The 23,223-nt window shown below is 37.8% G+C and overlaps 1 protein-coding gene across 2 annotated transcripts in view; it reads right to left on the bottom strand.

The window, feature by feature from the left end:
- Window positions 1-3,771: 3,771 nt before the first annotated feature.
- The window catches only part of arhgef39 (Rho guanine nucleotide exchange factor 39), a 44,990-nt gene continuing 25,538 nt past the window's right edge, over window positions 3,772-23,223 (bottom strand). The window contains exons 7-12 of one of the 2 annotated variants that reach the window (XM_087787370.1): window positions 20,725-20,853; window positions 12,348-12,577; window positions 8,048-8,133; window positions 5,791-5,917; window positions 4,938-5,017; window positions 3,772-4,822 (exon numbers count right to left, since the gene is read on the bottom strand). In XM_087787370.1, the coding sequence (XP_087643496.1) occupies window positions 4,783-4,822; window positions 4,938-5,017; window positions 5,791-5,917; window positions 8,048-8,133; window positions 12,348-12,577; window positions 20,725-20,853 (692 nt within the window). In that variant the 3' untranslated portion in view covers window positions 3,772-4,782. The remainder of the gene's footprint in view (window positions 4,823-4,937; window positions 5,018-5,790; window positions 5,918-8,047; window positions 8,134-12,347; window positions 12,578-20,724; window positions 20,854-23,223) is intronic. The other variant, XM_087787371.1, reaches the window with a different exon arrangement.

The raw sequence follows: 23,223 nt of genomic DNA, 5'->3' as shown, positions 1-23,223 counted from the left end.
ACGAATACACGCTCATCAATAACTGCAGGAATGTTTCATCCAATCACTGATCTTTCATGTCTCTGACTCCATGATTAACCCACGGATCTATGACATCATCTATGACATCATCTGACCAGGACCTCTGATCTGACGTCCGACTTGGTTTAATCTGAGACAACGCGACGAGATGGACACCATGGCAGGTCAAATACACATACATACGAGGCATTCACATGTTCTTCAGATGTTGAACTCATTCAGCAGCTGGTGGTTCATAAGCCTTCTGACAGAATTATGACCGGGTCGAGGGGGCAGCTGCTGGAGTGAAGAGGCCGAGACTTGCGTCTTCCTAGAACCCTTCATCAACACTCTATAGATGCACTTATGTTTGATTTTGAAATTCCATTAAAAATCAAACAAGGTTGAATATCACAAAGAGAGACAGTATCAAGTACGTCAATTAATTAAAACAGGATTAAATAATATATTTATTTTTAAAAGTGTAATTTGAAAGGAAAAACAATAATCAAATTTATTTTTCACCGTAGACATTTAAGACATATATTTTTTAATTATTCTTTTTAATGCACAAATCATTTTTAACATTACTTTTATTATAAGAAAAAATACACTTATATATATTTTTTTCAATTTATTTCTTCGTTATTTTTTTCTCATATTTTATCCAATCATAATTTTCAATTTTGTTTTATTTTTGAATTCGGAAAATATGCAGTATGTATTTAACAAATAATACCAGTTTTATCTTAAATGTATAATACAATACCAAAATATACATTTTTTTCTTCTTAAAATCACTTATTTTACTCCAGTATTATTGTATTTATATCTATATTTGATTTTCTTTGACATGAAATATACAAGTCGTCGTCTTTTTACTGTAGCAAAAAAATAACGCATTAAGCAAATGAAAAAGATCAATTTATCTTTCTCTGCGTTTTAATGTAACACAAATGTAACAAAGGTCACTTCCTCTGTAACCGCTCGTGTGACGAAGACATGTTCAAGTATTAACGTATCCCAGCCGTGACTCACGTCAGTTCAGAGGCTAAACATGAGTGAGTGAGTCTGAATACATTGACTGAGTTAACGCTGATGTTAGGAGCAGCGAGGACGTGCTGTCACAGTGGAGCAGTGGAGAAACATTTGAGACCAAAAGTAAATAAGTAAGAGTGAGTAACTGAGTGAGTAACTGACTGAGTGAGTGAGTGACTGAGTGAGTGACTGAGTGAGTGACGGAGTGAGTGAGTGAGTAACTGACTGAGTGAGTGAGTGAGTGACTGAGTAACTGACTGAGTGATTGAGTGACTGAGTAACTGACTGAGTAACTGAGTGAGTAACTGACTGAGTGACTGAGTGATTGAGTGAGTAACTGACTGAGTGAGTGAGTGAGTGACTGAGTAACTGACTGAGTGAGTGAGTGAGTGACTGAGTAACTGACTGAGTGAGTGAGTGAGTGACTGAGTAACTGAGTGAGTGAGTGAGTGAGTGAGTGAGTAACTGACTGAGTAACTGAGTGAGTGACTGAGTGAGTGAGTGAGTGAGTGAGTGAGTGAGTGAGTGAGTGAGTGAGTGAGTGAGTGAGTGAGTGAGTGAGTGAGTGAGTGAGTGAGTGAGTGAGTGAGTGAGTGAGTAACTGACTGAGTGAGTGAGTGAGTGACTGAGTAACTGACTGAGTGATTGAGTGACTGAGTAACTGACTGAGTAACTGAGTGAGTAACTGAGTGAGTAACTGACTGAGTGACTGAGTGATTGAGTGAGTAACTGACTGAGTGACTGAGTAACTGAGTGAGTGAGTGAGTGAGTAACTGACTGAGTAACTGAGTGAGTAACTGAGTGAGTGACTGAGTGAGTGAGTGAGTGAGTGAGTGAGTGAGTGAGTGAGTGAGTGAGTGAGTGAGTGAGTGAGTGAGTGAGTGAGTGAGTGAGTGAGTGAGTGAGTGAGTCAGTGAGTCAGTGAGTGAGTGAGTGAGTAACTGAGTGAGTGACTGAGTGACTGAGTGAGTAACTGAGTGAGTAACTGAGTGAGTGACTGAGTGAGTGAGTGAGTGAGTAACTGAGTGACTGACTGAGTGGGTGAGTGAGTAACTGACTGAGTTAGTGAGTGAGTGACTGAGTAACTGAGTGAGTAACTGAGTGAGTGACTGAGTGAGTGAGTGAGTGAGTAACTGAGTGAGTAACTGAGTGAGTGACTGAGTGAGTGACTGAGTGAGTGAGTAACTGAGTGAGTAACTGACTGAGTAACTGAGTGAGTGACTGAGTGACTGAGTGAGTAACTGAGTGACTGAGTGACTGAGTGAGTGACTGAGTGAGTAACTGACTGAGTGAATAACTGAGTGAGTGAGTGACTGAGTGAGTGACTGAGTGAGTAACTGACTGAGTGAATAACTGAGTGAGTGAGTGAGTGAGTGAGTGAGTGACTGAGTAACTGAGTGAGTGACTGAATGAGTGACGGAGTAACTGAGTGAGTGACTGAGTGAGTGACTGAGTAACTGAGTGAGTAACTGAGTGAGTGAGTGAGTGAATAACTGAGTGAGTGAGTGAATAACTGAGTGACTGAGTAACTGACTGAGTGAGTGAGTGAATAACTGAGTGAATAACTGAGTGAGTGACTGAGTGAGTAACTGAGTGAGTGACTGAGTAACTGAGTGAGTAACTGACTGAGTGAGTGAGTGAGTGAGTGAGTGAGTGAGTGAGTGAGTGAGTGAGTGAGTGAGTGAGTGAGTGAGTGAGTGAGTGAGTGAGTGAGTGTGAAAACAAAACAGCAACAAGTGACTGAAGCTGCAGTGAGATGTTCTGAACACTAGGAGAGCACAGAGGAACAAACAGTCATGTTTCCAGAAGCAGTAACAACTTCTAACATGACTGTCGCTCAGAGAAAAAACCTCTTTCACTCTGGTTACACCTTTATCAAATATTTCATCAGAGAAGAAAGTAAACAAGATTGATAGTTAATAAAATAGTTATTCTACTACATGAGTCAATACTGTTCAAAATTAAACCAACCATTACAGGAAATATGAATAAAATAGTGTAAAAATGTGATGAAGCACTGCTTTAATAATTCCTTGTAAACCACATTTGGAAATGCGACGAAAAGGAAATTTGGCGGGTTGCTAAAACACAATATTTCATTTTTAGGACTTTAAGAATTTGACTTAAGACATTTTAATGCCAATTAAAACCTTATTTTTAGATGAATGGAATGACTTTCAAGATTTTTGTTAAGGATCAGTGGGAACCCTGTTTGATAGCAATAGTCTGGGTTCCATGACAGTCTTCTTTACAAAATAAAAGTGAGTTTTCTGACCACAGTTAAAAACCCATGTAAGGTTTCAATAGAATAGCTCTTCAAAGCAATGGATGACAGAGGAGAGAGTGCCATCTAGTGGGCTCTGAAAATAGACACATAATTATAATTTGGCCGCAAATTTTGTTTGATCCAATTCTGAAAGGTTTTCAATATTTCACTGCCTCTTTCATCAAACAACAGTGACACAGACGGAATAAACCTTGTTTAAGTTTTAACTTTAAAGGCATTGGACATTTGACAAATATTTCATTTTTGTGAACAATAACTGTCGTAAATAAAGACAATAAAGTCAACAATGAGTAAATCATGAAGAACTCGCTAATGAAAGTTAGGGAGGTCAAAAAAACAACATTTAGAATCCTTAATAATAGAAGACACGGTTGCAGCGTACCTCTTCAAAATCAAACGTTCTTTGTCGACATCTTGTGGAAACAAAAGGAAACACTTCAAAAGAAAAGATTTGATATTTTATTCTGAGGTCATGTGATCAGAGTAACAGTTTCAGTCACGGACAGGATGTGAGGATTAGTTGAATTCAACATTCAGATTCAAATACAGATATATTTAAGTGTGTGTTTAGTTAAGATACATTTAAGTGAGTGATAAAATAATAAAGTCACTGAAAGCTGACTTTATGATAACAAAACAGTTTTTTTTACGAGGTAAATATATGAAAATGGTTTAGAAAAGTATAATGCGACATGTTGAAAAAACGTCTAATTTAAAGTCACAATGCCCAGTGTTAGTAAGCAGCACATATGTTCTTGATAAAGTCAAACTAATATTCTTGTCTTTTAGACAAACTTAATGACAAAGATAATTCATTTTCCCCGGATTCAGTGTAACTTCCCTTTCAAGATAAAAAGCAAATCCTTTGACTATTACTCATCTTGTTTAATAGATGCTCAGGCCCGTGAATCAAACACATCAATTATTGCCACTTGTGAAACTCGCTGTTCACGAGATTTACTGTTAATAAAAAAGCCCGGGTTGAGATTTCAGGTTTTATTTGCTACAAGAGAAACACTGACCACTTGTGGCTGATGTGGGTATAACTCGTTGATATTGATTCACAGAAATCTAAAACTAGTCAATTAATGAATATTAAAAAAAAGATATATATATATTGTAATCAACTTTAATCAATTACATTAAAAACATATTCCTCATTCAAAAATGATTTAAAGCCTGAGAGGAATCCTGAGCAATGTTTATAAAGCCCAATAGAATCAAAACTAATTATTAAATCTCCCTTTAAATATTTGTACTAGAGGATTTTGTCACTATAAAGCACATTCATTCAGATTTTTAAAATGCCATGTTTGGTTTGGAAGCAGCTGAAAGATAAATATAGGTATTGCACAGAAGAGGTAAAAGGTTAAAACATAGGAATACATGTGTGACATTCGTCATATTCTGAAGTGAAACTCTCAGAAAGACTAAAGGCTGAGAGTGAAAGTGATCCTTCAGAGGATAACACAGCTGGAGGTGGACGCCTCTGAACTGCTGGACACACATTCAAAGAGATGATCAAAACCAATGTGATACAAAACATTCAGTCAAGAATGAATAACTGCAGAGCTTCATTTAGAGTCGCTATGTTCGGGTTCCATGAGCTCACCTGGACTGTGCAGTGTCAGGCTTCATCCTCTTTGGGGCGCTGCTCTCACTTTGAGGAGCAACACTGGCCTCCACACTCACCTGGAACAAGAAGGAAATGCATCATCAAAGAGGAAACTGTCACTCAAAACCACATGTGTACAAAAAAATAAAATATATATATTTCTAATATTATAAAAAGAATATTTAATATGTAGGTTTCTCATCAACTACCTAAGGGGAATACAATACGTTTGTGAACAATTTTGAGTACAGATATTTAAATAAATAAATAAATATATATATATATATATATATATATATATATATACTTTATTGAGTAGAAACAAATAAAATAAAGATCATTTTGAAAAATACCAAAAAATAAATACTATATATAACAAATATAACCACATCACAAAAGTTAAAACACAGTTAACAAAATACTAATAATTCTTTTTTGCTATTTAAGCACTTCTATATATCGCTTTAAATTTGTAGTTTTGGTTCATATGAGTAACTAAATAAGAAAGTAAATGCAATGTTAATTCAATTTAGTAAAAAAATCTATTACTACATTATAAACATGCTTGCCATGGTTGAGGCCAATTATCTTGAGCTAACAACAAATCATTCTGCCATGCTAATGATTTATAATTGACTTTTTGTACTTTTACATAATCCATATTTTATATAAGGATCATACCAATGTTGATTCAATTTTCATTTAATGCTTTAAACTACTCAAAATTACTTCCACTATTTTTGACAAATTCATCTTTCCTAAGCTTAAAACAAAGTTAAAGAGCAGTTTATTATTATAAACACATACAATATCTTAATATTCGTCAGTATGTCGAGGTGAGACCACATACCATGTTCCTCTTTCTACTCGGGTTGTTGCTGCCGTTTGGTGCCTCCAAGTTTTCAACTGCTGAGTCAAAGTTTTGTGCGCTGAACTCCTCTCTTCGGTGGATCACAGTCTGCTTGGACTGCAACTTCCTGCAATACACGTGAATAAAGTTATTGTAGTATTAACAGTCTCATCATAGTCTTGACCACTAGGCCACCAGTGACCATAGTGAGGTAGGATTCCTGAGTTCTCAGAATGAAGGTGTATATTTAGCCACCCCAAAACAGTCACGTTGATATAATAAAGAAACATTTTTGTGCGTTATTACAAACTCAGCACAAGCACAAGCCATACATGTGACTGTGCCTTGAAACCTTTGTTTCTTCTGTTATTTAAAACAAATTCGTTTTGTGAGTTATTTTGTATGTGATGTTCATGTAACCGTCTTTTAGAGGTAGTGTAATAAAACCCCTTTTTGTATTTTTACACTTCCGTCTCTAAGCATATAAATCAGCATAACATAAAGAGAAGGGAAAATCCAAATATTAGAAGAGATAAAGTAATGAATATTTGAACAGAGGAAAAATTGTGACAACTTCATTAAGTCTTTTTTTTATTAAATAAACCATTTTGTTGCCGAGGCCTGGTGATGACAGCAAGATAACATCACTGCAAGACCTTTTCAATAATTAAAAAAAGCTTTAAACTGACGGAAATCAAACAACGGAACATTCTAATACATGTTAGACCGACAGATTGAAGGTCACAAAAATACTGGTCCAGTCTGGTCCCCGGATCTTTGGTTTAAGTCTTGGATCCGTACGTCAGATGGTCTCACATCAGGGTTGTGGATGCGGTCGACGTCGCAAACATAAAGGTTAGTTTGAGTTTAATTGTGTTACGATCCTCTTCTCTCCTCATTGTTCAACTAGTGTGGAAGAGAATTGACCTGGTTGCTAAAGAAGTCGCTCGCTGAGGAGGGAAAATAAGGGTCTATTTGAATGTAAAAGTAATAGCAGTAGTAATAATTAAATAAAAAATACTTTGAGTTGAAGACTGACTAATGAACGCAAGGTGCCAAATGAGCCGACAACCATGAATGAATCATCTAAGACTGTCAGTGCTGGACTTGTGTAGTCTTTGTTGAATCAATAATTCAACTTGGTCTGGACACACACCCTTCAGCCCTGCTCTCCCCGGTGGTGCCCGCCCTGCTGACCCCTGCTCTCCTCCGCCTCGTCCTCTCCTCGGCCCTCCACTGCTGCTAATTACACTCCCCGGAGTTCCCCGACGCTCGGCTCGCAGCTGCCCCGTCTGCCGGGTGGTCTTTGACAAGCTCTGCTCTCTGACAAACTGATGAACTAATCAGCCCGGTCGGGGACGTGGGGTCGAGGCCCTCGGCGTTGTTGGTCCCCTCCAAACTAGCGTTTTTTTTTTTAACCAGGATCTTCCTCCAGGAGGCGAGACAGATTCCTGAAGTCTGACTGATCAATGTTGAGGAGAGAGTGACGCCCGAGAGACGGGGAGTCCTGAGGTGCACGGAATCGTACACCATCAAGCTCTCCGGACCACATTCGGACAAAACATACACTCTTTATCATTTCTCGTTATTTTGGAATTGGCAATTGTTAGAGGGTAGTATCGAAAACTAACTTTGCCATAACAAGTTCCTAACCTTAAACCTTCTTTCAAGGTCAAGGTGACCCAGAGGCCTGAAGTATGTTTGTGGTATCCCTTGTGTTGTCTCTGGGTCAATATGAACGACCTCCCTGGCTTCCATAAATACACATGCCGTGGTGGAGGTCGTTGGGTCACCTCGACCCTGAGAGAACACAAGGGTTAAAGTAGCAATAAATGAGGTTAAAATATTGTTTCTGGCGCCCCCAGTGTCAGAACAGTGTAACTGCAATCATGATAGAAAATATTAAAATGTGAATAATAACTTTGCTTTAACTTTATCTCTGGTGTGAGAAAATTGCTTTAAATGTAATTTAATTAGTTTAATATTTTATTTTTTTGTTTTAATAATCTATCTATCCATCAATCCATCCATCTATCCGTTTATACAGAGTTGTAGTTAGGATTTGCATCTACAGTAAAACATTTAGTTTAAAAAATGTAAACCTTATATAGGACCAATTATAATAAAAGCATATTCAGTTATGCTTATGTGATACTATTTAACAGAAAATCATCTGTAGAGAGCAGTTTATTATTTTACAACTTCCTTTTAAATTCTTAAAGAAAACGTTGTGGTCGCACGTATGACTGGTACTTACTTGATGGCAGAGCTCAGGCTTTGGTGCCAATCATTCAAATCTTCTTGGTTCGACATCAACATAAGTTTGGCTTTGGGGAAAGTCAGCTGCAGGAAAGAAGTGAGAACATGTTTGAGCTTGAATATTGGAATTCATATTTTGGAGTGTAATACTGTAATCTAATCCATCCAGTCATCTTGACCAGGAAGAAGCTCACTTTGGCTTCTAAACTACCTAAAATGCTGTGTAGAAGAGCAGGACATTTCCCTTGACTTTACAACTATTTAACATTTGTTAAAAATATGCATTAGACAAAATCTAGAAGACTTGCTTGTCTTCTATTGAATTTCAGGGTTTAGTTGTTTTTTCCAGTCTTTTCCATTAGGATTTAATAGCACAGACATAAGGCATGAAGGGTTTTGACCCTCTGTGTAACCACTGACAGGCTGGTGTCCGGTTAACAGTGTTCACGCGACCCCAATAAGGGACCATCGGGGGCTTGTTGATTTAAATCAAGATAATGCAGTACTATATCTGACCAGTAGGAGTCAGGCTTCACCAACAAAAACACAGTGACATGGTCTGTCAGAGAAGACTACTGGTGCACTCAGCGGGTACTAACAGCTAACATTTGGGAGGAAAAATGACATTTATGTATATTTAAAAAAAAAAGATATATATATTAATCTAATGTGGAATAAATTCATCTTAACGTTGGCTATTTGTTGAGGTAGCCACTGGTGTTGCTGGGAAGGCAAATGTTTAAACTCTGATGTCCTTTAAGGTCAAGAAAACAACAAGAAGCCACGTGTAAACAAGGATTACCACTCAGCTTGTGCTCACGTTGCTAAAAACAGCCTCAGACTGTACATGTCAAACACGGCGAACAAACACCGCGGCGTAATTGCACCAGAAAAGCTCTTAAGGAAGCTCAAAAACAGGGTCTTTGCTATATTAAATGACCTCTCACATTTACCTGGGGCTGTGGTTTGTGCACAACTAAGTCGATCGGTACCAAAGTTTGCGACTGCGCACAGCAGGATCATCTTAGATAACTTATCACTTCCACGGAGGGCGGGGGGTGGAGAGTGGGGGCAGTCTTATTAAAAAGATTAAGATTTCAAATGTACCATCATCAAAAGAATTATCTAATTAAAGAGTTCAGTGAATGGGGCCGAATTTCATGATATTAGGCGCTCGCCACTCGCGGCTGATTTATGCACAAATAGATTCTATTCCAGCGCGGTAATTAGGGATTTGTCAGGAAATCTGACCCTCTTAGGTAGAAATTACTTTGTATAATAAGGACGACAGCGCACCGAGACTCATCCCGGCACATAATTTAGCTTGATTATTTATACATCAAAGAGAATCTGTCAAGGATGTGGGAAGAGATTCAAGGAGCGAGGCTGCAGACGAAGAGAGGGAAGACAGATAGAAGAAAAGGAAGACAAATAAACAGGCGGCAAGAGGGCGGGAATTGTGGAAATTTTAATAAAAGCTTTTTTTTTTTTTTTTAAACTTTGCATATAGATTGCCATGGCATTTACAGCTGTCAAATTTAATTTGGCTTTAATTCTTCATGGCTGTGGATGAGGAGGGCCCTGGAGTGCTGACAGCCCTTTTCCTTGAGCTCAGGTAGGAGCGCGGGATCAATAATGTGTCCTTATGAGAAATTACACGTAATACTATTGAGTATGCACCGGGGCCTCGGCGGGATAAGAGGCTAATGAAATGCCATTTCTGCCATTAGATAACGTGCGGAGGGGCCGGCGCAGGGCAGCGACAGGCTTGAGGAAGATGTATTTACTGGAGTGGCCGGAAGAGATGGATCTGCAGCTTAATCTGATCCAGTGAAGGAGAGCTTCTCCTCAAGTGGTTGGCTGGCGACACATGGCTGCCCATTAACTGTCAACTTAAATGTGAAGATCATTTGTCCGGCAGAAAAATAAAAGGCAAATGAAGTAATCTTTGGCTGTTCACCTTTTTTTTTTAAGGTTTCGTGATTTATCAGACAGCCAAGAGAGACCGATGCTCAAGATTAAGGGAAGTATTTGGACTACGTTTAGAAAAGAGCAAAAATCATTTTAATTGGAAAGACAATCTTGTTGAAATAAATACTTTAACTTATCCTGGAGGGGTCAAGAAGGGTACTTAATCCAACATTCTGCCTGACTGTATACCGGACAATATAATCTATTTGTATTTGAACTTCATTATAACTTTTTAAAACATTAAAAAACCTTCAAGATTTATTGATTTCCTTTTACAATTATATTGATGCCAATTTATACTGAAAGTATCTTCGTGAAGGTTAACATGTTGAAATATTATTAAGCAATATAAGTTATTTATGAAATAAAACAATATTACTATATATTTATTGTCATTTAGCTTTTTTTTTTTTTTTAATCTGTTGTTGTAAATTATACTATTACCGAACTTACATTTTAAAATATACAAAAGATGTCCACACTCTTTTTTTTTTATTTTAAGTTATTTTACAACCTCTCATGTCGAATTATTCTTATCATATTCCCTTAAGTCCCTTTGTTAATGGATAAATAAAAGTCTAGTCTCTTTTCAATAGTCAAAGTAAGGGATACGCCATAAACAACTCTTTATAAAATAAAAATAAAAATAAATGAAATTGAAAATTAAAGTCTAACCAAAATGTAATAATTCTCTCTCTTTTAAATCTAAGATACTCAATTTTCTTATCACATATCTCTTTGGGTTAGTGTCTGATTAAATACATTTATTCTTTATCAAAACTGATATGGCGCATTTCCACGGGAGAGACTCTGGATTTCCCCCTCATAGCACATTTAATTTTCTTTATAATTGTTTTCTGTTTTACTACTCTGTTGTACAGTGTTTTACTCTTTAAGTAAAAGTACTTAACTCTTGTGTTATCTCTGGGTCAAGGTGACCCGGAGGCCTGAAAACGAATGTGTTTGTGGTATCCCTTGTGTTGTCTCTGGATCAAGGTGACACACACAAGACGGGTGACCAACGTGTCACCTTGACCCAGAGATAACACAAGGTTTAAATCACTTGCAAGACACTAAGAATGACTTGGAGAGCTGGGCTGCACATTGTAAATCCTTTAGAAGTGATTTTCACAATGTCCAGTAATGGTCAAAGTGTCACGGGTGAGACCAAACAGCACAGAGAACAGTAAAGCCATGAAAAACTCATCTCTGTGCATCACAGCGCAGCACATTAGCAGCGGAACATAAAGAGCTCTATTTCAGCTGGAGCATCAGTCCGGATGAATATTGATACCAGGCAGCACTGGCACTAAACACTCGCTGCATAAACGCTTTGGTTACTTGCTCAATGACGCGCGACTCGTTCCTTTGAATGTTTCATGACAGCAACTACATCATTTAGAGACAATTTGTCAGCCAGCAGCTGTACTCAGACCTGGGAGACGGATCAGACGGAGAGGAAAGTCGCATTAAAAGTTTGACTTTTGGGCTACTTCAACAAAACGTGATCGGGGAGACGAGGAACCGGGGAGTACGGGTTTGTTGTCTGACAAGCCGACATAAATGCCATTAACATTTGGCAGATGTGGAAGGAAAACCATCCAACAGATTTTACGTCACTTCTTAAACTGCAGAACATCAGGGCCAGAACTAAGACAAATCAAAGCAACGTGCATCAAAAGTGGAGAATTAAATAATGCTGGTGCTAAAAGCTCACTCATGTGTGTATTCAAATCTATGAGCAGATGTTTGTCCACCTGCTGTGCAGCACACACACAAGACATTTTGTTCTTCAATTAAGTTTTTATAGAATATTCCATATAATAACACAAGTTTAATTTACTAACATCTGTTCCAAACTACTTCCACTATTAGGAACAACACTAACAAACAGACCAGGGAGCTGAAGCTGCACCTGTGTAGATCAAATGAACAACAAAGTTTTCAACTTCAAACCACATTTTCCCCTCACTTTTCGAAACGGACGATTATAGAGTGTTCGCCTTGTTTTTTAATCTTTAAATATATTTTATTCTTTTAAGCAAAATATTTTTCTTATACTGCTAGAAATCAACTTTGATTTTATCATACATTTTAGGAATTTAAACAATTAATTGTATTATCTATAATGTTATTATAGGAGTATTTTTGTAAGTAGTTAAAAGTTGTCTTTATAAACTGGAAATGATAAACAAAGTGAGAATATATCACCTCAAGGTTTATACTTATACTACAAGGTTTATGTGGTAACAAATAGGACTTAAAGTTTAGTTTTACTCAAAGAAAACTAGTGAAACAAGGTTTTGAAATTGTTTTTGAACACTCACACTGAGAAGTCCACCCTTACTCCTGGTGTGGCCAAAGACCTTTTCCAGAGTGCACTCTTTCAGAGGGAAAGCCTGCTGTCCGATGAACTTGTCGCCGTCGGTGGGATGTAAAGAGCTGCAGCGCTTGGCCTGCAAGAGCACGTCCGAGAAGAGGAAGAACATCTTTGGCTTGACTTCGGCGCCTTTAGTTGGGACCACTTTGAGCCAGCCTTCACGGATATACCATCTTCCTGCAAAAAAACAAAGAAACAACAATCATGACTAAATATGTAGTGATATCTCTTAATCCTGAAAAATATAAACCGTGAGAATGATCCGAAGTCTATACATTCACATTACATTTATCTAGAAGATCATACTAAGCGAACACAACTGAGTGAATCACTATAAAAGGTGTCAACATCTACATGTGTTTATTGTACTTATACAGGGTATAAAATGTTTCTTAAATAACAAAAAACAGTGCAGCTTTGCATGCGTGCGCAAGTACCTATAGTCAGGGTGGCGGAGTTATACTACGAGAATTGCGGAGTAATACTAAAATGACTCGTGGTACTGCTTTGTAGGTTTTGTAAGTGCCGTGTACAAGATCAAGATCAATGAATACATTAGGCTTATATGGTGCGCTGTCATTTCTTTTTATTTAACTATTTTAAATATTTAAAATGGGTCAACAATTAAATAAAAAATATATTTTCTGATAACTACTGGAAAGGCCTTTCTGTTATTGGTTTAGGAGTTGTTTAAATGGGGTCATACCCTTTAGCAATTATGTTTCGCAACTGTGTAGAAAGATGGCGTATCGGAGACTATAAATCACATAACCTGTTACGCGACAGTTAGAAGCTTTGGTTAAACGTGTGTTATTGTTGAAACCAAATTACTATGGAGCCGTTCAAGGATATTTTATTAGTCAAATATTTCAGATATGACGTGGATTGCTTACAGGCTAACTCTTCGGTTGTGTAGTGGTAACCATGGCTGAAAACAAGAGGGAAAGTTGCTTCCAACATGTGGAATTGGATTGGCTTTTCCACAAATGACAAACACAGAAGCGTCCATTTGCAAAGTTTGCGCAGAATGAGTTCCGCAGTTCCGAGATGCCAACACAATAGACCTGGTGAAAAGCACTTTGCAGCCTAAGCTAAGAGCTAGCATCAAACCAAAGCAAACCCCTTCAAGCTCCGGATAAGGATGTTTGAATAAAACCAAAATATGAGAAAGACTGATCACCGTGATGACAATAAACTCAACATTATCACATTATAAACTGCGAAACCCTAATTAGCGTCAGTCGCGTTCATCTTGGAGAAAAGAAGAAAATAACTCCAGTTTGTCAAATATACACACTAATTAAAGAAAGACACACCTTCATCTCGAGAAATGTGCTGCTCATTCAAAACTTCTCAAACATGGCTTTAATGCATCTCTAATATGCAGAAAATCCACTTATTGGAGAAACATACTTGAGGGAAAAAAAAAAGGCACATGTCAGTAGATCTCACTCCACCAATCAAGGTTTCACATCCGCAGCCGCTCGTCTCATTTCCACGCTTGTGGTGGGAGTCTAAATTAATTAGGCTGACACCGTTCCTGCTTAGATCTTCTACTTTTAACTATTTTTAAACTTTGGCTCCTGAACCCAACCTCCGCTTACGACTCCCTGTAAGCAGATTTGAATTTCATGAAGGCAACTTTTGACTGAAACGAGGGAGATTAATTCGCCGGGATTGACCACCGACGCAGGTTTTCTCGGAGTAAAAGAGGTAATTAGTATCATCTCCTCGGCATCGAATTACAGAAGTCAGACAACAAAAATAATGAGACTCAGCCGCTCTGAAGTGAAGAGATAAATGAGGGCTGTTTGAAGGGAGTAAAGAAGATGACAGGAAATCTAAGACAGACTCGGCGGGGGGTCGGAGTGGAGGTGTGGCTGCTGATGAAAGCTCTCATCTCCTCGCCCGTGATTGGCAGCAGCCTGATGATAGCTAATAAGTAAGAGGCTGACATTTGGCTAGATAAGATGAAAATTCTACTTGGGTCTGGGGTGTTTTTGTAATTACCCCCAGCCAGTGGCCTGTGATTACAGGTGGCCTGATGGCTGGAGCTGTGCCTCTGGGGCTGGCACAGGACATTTTCAGCAACAGACGAGCTCAGCGAGATTAAGTGGTGGGGCCAGATGGGGGTCAAATTGCTTTTGAAATGCCATGGGTCCCAACCGGAAAAATAGTCTCGAGACATGCCACCACTTTCTTATAGTTGCTTTATAAAGGGTGGGGGAGCTGTTGTGAAAATATTAATATAATACCCAGCATTCCTGCATGACAGGAAGATATAACTAATTCAATTCATTTGAAAATGTCCCTCTTATGCTATTTATATATATTTTTGAGAATTTTAAAGCGATAGTTCACCCAAAATTCAAGCTTCAAGAAAAAATAGTGTGTATTATATAGCTTGTGTTTGACATCTTAGTGCAAGAAAAACGATAACCTCTGTATTGTGTGTTGTATTACTTGTTTAAAAGTTTGAGGTTAGCTATAGACTGAGGTTACTAGCGAGTAGTATGTGTTAGAAAAATGATAATTCGTAATTGTATTGTTTGAGATTTTGAAGCTTACCCATAGAAGTTCAGATTCCACGTCTGTATATGTAGATTCTGAATAATATAATGGTTTGTAAAAATATTGTTGTTCCCTTTACTTTCACACCATATCATGAAAATAAATTTGAGTCATGTGACAATCTGCAATGGTCCAAATGAATAAGGTCTAGGACCTGGACCAGACGGCTGTCCCCATGGTTACAATGTGTATTAACAGAGGGGTTATCAAATATCTATAACATGAAGTATTCACCTAAAATAGTAATGGTGAATGTAGGCTTACCTTCGCTGAAATTGTAGGTATTAAATGATTCAGTCTATTTTCCAAAACATTTTGATGCAATCCGAATTAGTGCCATTGAACTGGAGATTGTCCTGGTAGAATTCCAATCTCTCCTAGTAGAGTTCCGGACTCTACTGGATTCCAGTCTCTACTGTGACATATGTCCAGCTTACTGACACTGGCTATATGTTTCAATTGGGATACACCTTTAGCTGTGCTGTGTTAGCTTATTTAAGTTTTTTGCAGACAATTTCTCATGTCGAGGCTTCACAAGATGGACGGACGTTACAGACGAGCACCAACAAGGTATTTGGATGTTTTAAGTGTCTCTTTGGATGAAGATCAAGACAAAGACAACCAAGCTCCAGACGCCACCGCAACAGCATGGATTTACATCTTTGTCCGACATGAAAATGGATTACTCTGAAAATCCCAACACTTAGTCGACATAAGGGTGAGTAGAAATTGATTGAAATTGGAATTTTGGGTGAACTAAACCTTTTACTGTTGGAAATTCAACACAAACACCAGTATAGTTAATATGATATTAACCATTAAATCAAACAAGCTAATCAATATTAACATTATATTAATGACATTGAGTTGTTTCTACAACAGAAAAAGTTATGTTACTTCTAATTTTGATAGACTAGTTCATCTAATTTGTCACGCAACTGGTGGTAACATATGGTGATACTATAATTGGTCCCAACCCCCTTAATAAGGTAATAAATTCCATTAAGTAACCCTGAAAAGACAACGTAACGTAAAAAAATTTTCAGGTGACTATATTTTGAAGGTCATCAAAAGAATGCCAAAAGTCTATGTAGCAGTCATCTGAGAAAAGGGTGGTTACCTTGAAGAAAGGAAGTTTTTAGTTATTTCACACTTTTTTGTTGAGTTCATAATTCCACATGTGTTCATTCATAGTTCTGATGCATTTAGTGAGACTTTATTGACTAAATCATGATAAAACATCATCCTTGCTTAAGACAGATTGTATTTGTTTTTGATTATTTCATTGATTGTTAACTTTTTTTGAATTGTTTACTCACAACACTCAACCTTACACAGGCCTCTGCACTGGGTAAATGCATTTTTTAAACATTCTCTAATAATTACTTTGAGCGTAACAAGTGACTTAATGTAACTGAGTTAGTTTTGAAAAGAAGTAACTGAGTTGGTTTTGAAAAGAAGTAACTGAGTTAGTTTTGAAAAGAAGTAACTGAGTTACTTTTGAAAAGAAGTAACTCAGTTACTTTTGAAAAGAAGTAACCGGGCTAGTTTTGAAAGAAGTAACTGAGTTACTTTTGAAAAGAAGTAACCGGGCTAGTTTTGAAAGAAGTAACTGAGTTACTTTTGAAAAGAAGTAACTGAGTTACTTTTGAAAAGAAGTAACTGAGTTACTTTTGAAAAGAAGTAACTGAGTTACTTTTGAAAAGAAGTAACTGAGTTACTTTTGAAAAGAAGTAACCGAGTTAGTTTTGAAAGAAGTAACTGAGTTACTTTTGAAAAGAAGTAACTGAGTTACTTTTGAAAATAAGTAACTCAGTTACTTTTGAAAAGAAGTAACCGGGCTAGTTTTGAAAGAAGTAACTGAGTTACTTTTGAAAAGAAGTAACCGGGCTAGTTTTGAAAAGAAGTAACCGGGTTAGTTGTGAAAGAAGTAACTGAGTTACTTTTGAAAAGAAGTAACCGAGTTAGTTTTGAAAAGAAGTAACAGTTAGTTTTGAAAGAAGTAACTGAGTTTCTTTTGAAAAGAAGTAACCGAGTTACTTTTGAAAAGAAGTAACCGAGTTACTTTTGAAAAGAAGTAACCGAGTTAGTTTTGAAAAGAAGTAACCGAGTTAGTTTGGAAAAGAAGTAACTGAGTAACTTTTGAAAGAAGTAACTGAGTTACTTTTGAAAAGAAGTAAGCAGTAACTCAGTTGTTTAATTATTTTATGTAATTCCAGCTTAAGATATTAAACAAATAAACGTTCTGTAACCAACCTCTGATCATCTGTATTTAACTTATTTATATTTGAGAATTCAAGAAACGAAAAACATGGTCACAATCTGGATACGACAAACTAGAATTAAATGTGGTAGCAGACTTAGGAAAGTAAACTACTTGGATGTTGACAGCATATACAGTATTTACTTTAGATGACGACAGCTTGCAAGTACTAACTTTTCTGGTAAAAACATGAAACAACAATGTGTTATCTTCTGCGATTCATGCTTGAGCGATAATGTGCTGCATGTTTGCTGAAGCGTCCGAACGCTGCCAGTGTCCAGTGTGCTGAAACTGTCACATTCCAGTAAACATCAAGTGAGCTGACGGTTCAGACGTGAGCGGAGATCTCCTTATGCTCTTTTCACAAGTGAAAATAACTCTTGACTAACAGTCTCACTGATTGAAGATTTGCATATGTAAAAAGTGAGCTTAAATGTTTCAGGAAATGTAATTGAATACGAGAAAAGAAACTGTGATTATTAGTTCATAAAAGTAGTTTTGGAATATTTTGTCTGATTATATATCTAAGTAAATGACTGACAATAATATAAAAATGCATTATGCATATGCTTTTGTTATTTTCTATTTTCATTTATCCATTTTACCCAATCTCCCTGTCTGTAAGTGGAAGAAATCTAGAATTTAACATTGCCTATTTCACTTGTAAATTTCATAAGAGAAATTAATTGAGATAAGAATATTTAAGTGTCTCTTAAATTGATCATGGACCTCTATTTTACTAATCAGTATATGCCTTATACTGTACGTTTGTTAAAATATTTGAATGAAAATATTTACATTAGAAAATGTGCTTAAGCCCCGCACACTGAAAACTTTTATTTACTGGAGCTAAACTATTGTGTACCATAACGATGGCCATTCTACTGTGATGGTGAAGCATCAAGGGTTGTCACTGTGGGTCATAAATCCCGGAAGTTTCCACCTCAAAGGAACTCGTTGTATGAACAAACCGGGACGTGATTACAGCTGGTTGGAGGAGGAGTGAAGACCATTATTACGTCTCGTAACCTTTCGTTCGCCGAGATTTCTGATGAGAAAGACTTTATAAAGTAATAACTTCAAAACTTTATCACGATGAGGGACTAACTGCATCCTTGAGAGGAATAATTGAACATTTGAAACATGTGAGTGAGTCAGGAAAATTGGAATTTCACATTAGTTGTCCTATAAGTATTTATTACCCTATTCTACCATTTCAATTCTATCAATTTTACTAATCAAGAGAACTATAAAACCTGAGGTGTTGTTGGCGTTACCTGCTGAAGGGGGTTCTCTGTATGGAACCCCGAGGCCCCCTGCTCACATCTGACCATCCCTGATGCTTTGAGGCTACGGTGGGTTCAAAGTGCAGGAAGTTCCAAGCACTCATCTCCATGTCCACGCTTTTAAGTTTACCTTGTCAAAGAGCACCTCTGCTCCACTACAAAGTCTTTTGGGCTCGGCCAGGTTGGGGGGTTAGAAACGCGGTGCAGGAAAAAAAGGGAAGAGCTTGATCTACAAAGGGGTGCTGCTCCTCTGAACTCCACATGAATAACGACAGTTGAGTGACAGTCGTGGCAGAATGAGGGCAGGTCAGAATTTGGATGTGAGTGACAGCTATATTTAAAAAATGTTCATGGGAATTGTTAAACGTGTAATTATATCAAATCATAGATTGATTGGGTCAATAATAAAGATGTAAAAAACAGTTTCTATAAGGTCAAAGAAAAGTTAACTGAAAATGAATGAATGAACTTATGGAACCAGGGGGAGAATTAACTCCACAATTAATGGACTGACTAGGAAAAACAAGTCCCTGACATCTAAATATATATATACATTTCTGTTTCCTGGACATTCAATGGTTCTTGAAATCTGGGGCCACACTGTGTCTAAATGAAATTCAACTAAATCCGGGAAAGCATTTCAAAATAACTCTTCTGTTGGCAATGCAGTAGTCTTGTTCACTAATTAAATGACAATCAATAGAACAAAAGTCAAATTCAAAATACTTGCTGTAACAGGGACGAGTAGGCCACAAGCTTAAACAAATATTTTACAGGCCAATTCCATTAATAGTTATTCTCTAAAACTAAATAAATATTTGGCAGGTTAGTTTGTTGGTAAATTCACTTTTTCTTCCCCACTTCGGAACCTTTAGTATTTCATCGACAAAATAAAATAAAAGTTGTCAATGTTGCACAGTGCTGCGTGCCTTTAAAATCGAAATTCCTTCCAATTGTCTTCGCTAGAGACGCATGTTGATGCATGTGTCATTGAATGTGTTCTAGAGAAATCAGATTGTGAAGCAGAAAACAAACGTGAATACCATTAAACAAGGTCTCAAATGTGTCGTCATGATACTCTTTACCAAGGGTTGAAACATTACTGGCCGATGTTAGAAAGCTAACGATATGGGTCTGTTGTGTTTCTGGGATAATTGAGACATAGATGGCGTCAAGACACATGTCTGGCAAATTACGTCTAAACAGAATATCTAGAAGGGTAAGACAGGAAGTTATAAATCTGTTGCCTCTGAGGGGAAACACAGGCGGACTGTCTGCTGTATCGATGTCCCATTGATTCAGGCTTTGTGTCTCACGGACGCCCCCACCCTTCCATCTCCTATGGAGCTACTTAATATGTTTGAGGGGCTGTGGCGCTTCTCATCTGTAAAAGGCAAAGCTTTTCCTTTACCCACATTAGAGGTGATGCTGGTGGGGAGGAAGCGGAATGGGTCGGCGTGGGGCTCTGCGCAGCTCTGAAGTGAGCCTGGTGGGACCGGAGCTTTATTGGCTAGAAAGGGAGCCGAGCAGAGTTGCGAGGGGCCTGAGAACTTGGATGAGAGGAGCTTTTGAAACTTCCCACATCGGCATTAGAGAGATGAGTTGCTATCCCGCGCTCAATCCCGGCTACAGCAACACATCCGCACGCGCACGTATAAAGCACCGCGCCTGCATATCCAAGAAAACAAACACACACTCGCGCCTTCACGCGCACACACACACATCGGCTCATAACTAGACAACACACACAAACAGTCTTTGGCTGCCTTTTTATCTGCGGGTCTGCGAGATGAGACTGGGCGCTAATTGGTCCTAGGGGAGATTGGCAGGGCGAGAGGAGCAACATGGAGGCCAGAATCTCAAGAGACAAACAACAGGAGGGGGAGTGGCAGAAAGAAAAGGGCCACCGCTCTACAAGTAGAGAGAGAGAACCACAGGGAAGAAGAGGAATAATTGAGCGGGGGTGAAAAACTGTCAATAAGGAGCAAGTGTTTGATATTTTTGCAAAGTTGATGTAAAACAAAACAAAATCTATAGATTAAAAGTTATCTACAAAGGGGCCTTCACACGGTATTCAAATGATTTCTCTACCAGACCTCACCGCTACCCCAAGCGTCCCACAGGACGCCACAATAGATGCAGGAAAAGGGTGGTTGCCGGTCCTCGTCGGAGGAGATAAAAGGAATATGTGATCAGAGACAGACCTGCAGCCAACACCTTGGTCTTTCGCCCTTTCAGCAGTTTCTGCACCCGACACAGCTGCAGGTGGTTTTCATGGCGCCGGGTGTTTTCCTGAATGCGCTGAAACACTTCGTCCACAGCAGTCACGGCCCCTGAAGCGAGCACAAACATTTGCATGAGGGCAGAATTTATTTGATAAAAACGCTCATTGATCTCAGTTACATCATCATAACACTTTCCTAACAAGCCGTTTGATCATTACATCCTCAAACCACTACCCGAGCTGTGGCCGACAAACAGAAAAATAGAAGGCTTTTATTGTCACCTCAACATACAGTTAGTCAGTATAAGTCATACCTTTTGAGCATTTGAAAAATTCGTATTAAGTGTGAGTTAAATAGAGCATGTGAGAGTAATGTTCCTGAACTCTCTTGTACAACAAACAACAGGTGAGATTGACCGCTAAAACCTCTACTTAGCTAACGCAGGGAGCGACAAAACTTAAGTTGAATTGCGGAACCCGATTGTAATGCAGAACACCAGATTTCTACATAACAATGTACTTAACTGGACACCTAATGCTCTACCTGTTAACATGCCCACATCATCCAGATCCTCATGTTCCCAGGCAAACAAATATGATAAAGTTGTTGTTATCACCAATTCTTTGGAGTGATAATTTGCGTGCCTAGGCGCCCAAGTCAAGGTCCACTTGTTTATTGGATACAGGCATTTATAAGAGGCAGGTCTCACAGGACATAATTATGTTTTTGAACCTCTGATCCCTCACCAGCCTTTGAGCAGGTGAAGATCCTGAGGCGCCGCTCATTTGTTTCTTTGTGTCCTGAAAAACAGCCGCAGACAGCTGGGCTCGAGCCATCAGCACTGACCCTTCGACTGTAATAGAGTTATCATTCATATCTTCCCCTACAATTCATTTATTTATTGGTGCCAGAGAAATATGTTTGGAAGGTTTCTTTATATACATTATAGTGTGTGAACACTTTACAATTTAAAACTCTTTGGGATTTATGGTCCCTCTTTTTTTGTCACTCAAATGACAAATAAAAAAGAGAATAGATTTATGTAGGAAATAAGTTTGCTACAAGAGTGAAAAATGAGCAGGCAAACAAGAAATGAACATTTTCTACCCGCACGAGGACAAATACAAATAGCAAGCATATGTATGCAGAGATACACACATCATTAGTTAGACTACCGACTGAATGCATTAGTCCACGGAGAGTCGAGAAGCTGTTTGCGATGTAATATGGATGGACCTGAAGCAGAATCGCTAGGGAATTGTAGTCTTCTGTCGATGTGTGGAAGTGTGTTTGTCATTTATCCTCCTTCCACTGAAACGCTGAAAAGTTGTCACATGTCAGAGAAAACACAAGCATGACAGTCAGCTTATGGTTTCCTGATAACTGGAATTGAAACGAGCTTGATACTGCAGAAACAACCATTTATCTTGAATGGACTTCATAAAATGAGAAAAATGAAGTTAGAAATGTTATATAAATAACCTGTTTTTATATAAGGTCCAATTGATTTGTACCTATTAAAAGTCAGGAAAACTTTTTTAAACAATAAAAGTATTGCAACTCTGCATTATAGAAACTAGCGCCGTTTATTGGCAAGAATTTGGCAATACGATAAGTGTCACGATACAAGGGCAAACATACGATATATTGCAATACTGTACAAGAACGAGATAGTTGTACTTGCCCAAGTACGTTACTCTGTATAATTTACAGACCACATGACTCTTGACGAAGTCGTAACTGCTTTTGGTTGTTTTGAAACTAAAATATGTCCAAACATTAGCTTTAAAAGCTACTTGAGTCAACTGTATCCTCTCGTCCTCATTCACTCAGCTCTCACTGGATTTCGGTGTTCATTTAGCTGCGGAGGACAGAATGACTGCTGCCAGCGAGCGGCTGGAAGTTCAATTGCAACAGAATAATGACCAAACGTAGAGAATATTTGCATTTTAATTTTTAAAAAATTGAATTATTTTATTTTACACGCATATAATTGAACTAAAAACCATTAAAAAATATATGGTAAACCATAAAATGCTAACATCCAAGCAAACAAAGACTACACAATAATATATATAAAAATTATAATAATTATAATCAATACAATGCTGTCGAATATCGATACAGTATTGTGGAAAATAATATATATTCAATATTTTATAAAACAACACAACCATAGGAGAAACTTATTATTTTAAAAAGAAGAATTATAAACGGTGTGGATAGCTCGATTAATGTTATTTAATGTTTTGACACATGTTGTCCACTGGAATAAACACAGAAATACAACTTTGTTTTGTGCCTTATCACACAAAAATAGACATATATGCCTCATTAACGCCAAGATGGGACATTATAGTAGCAAAAAGAAATAGATGGTGAGGTAAAGGTAAATAAAGCAGGAATATAACAAGAGTTTAGGAGAACAACCTGAAGAACTACATGAAGAGTTTAATGTAAAATTAGAAGGTAGTTAAA

Source organism: Callionymus lyra, chromosome 3, assembly GCF_982586985.1.
Source record: "Callionymus lyra chromosome 3, fCalLyr1.hap1.1, whole genome shotgun sequence".
Classification (NCBI taxonomy): Eukaryota; Metazoa; Chordata; class Actinopteri; order Syngnathiformes; family Callionymidae; genus Callionymus; species Callionymus lyra.
The sequence above is the reverse complement of the archived record's forward strand: the minus strand, read 5'-3'. Positions and strand labels throughout refer to the sequence as shown.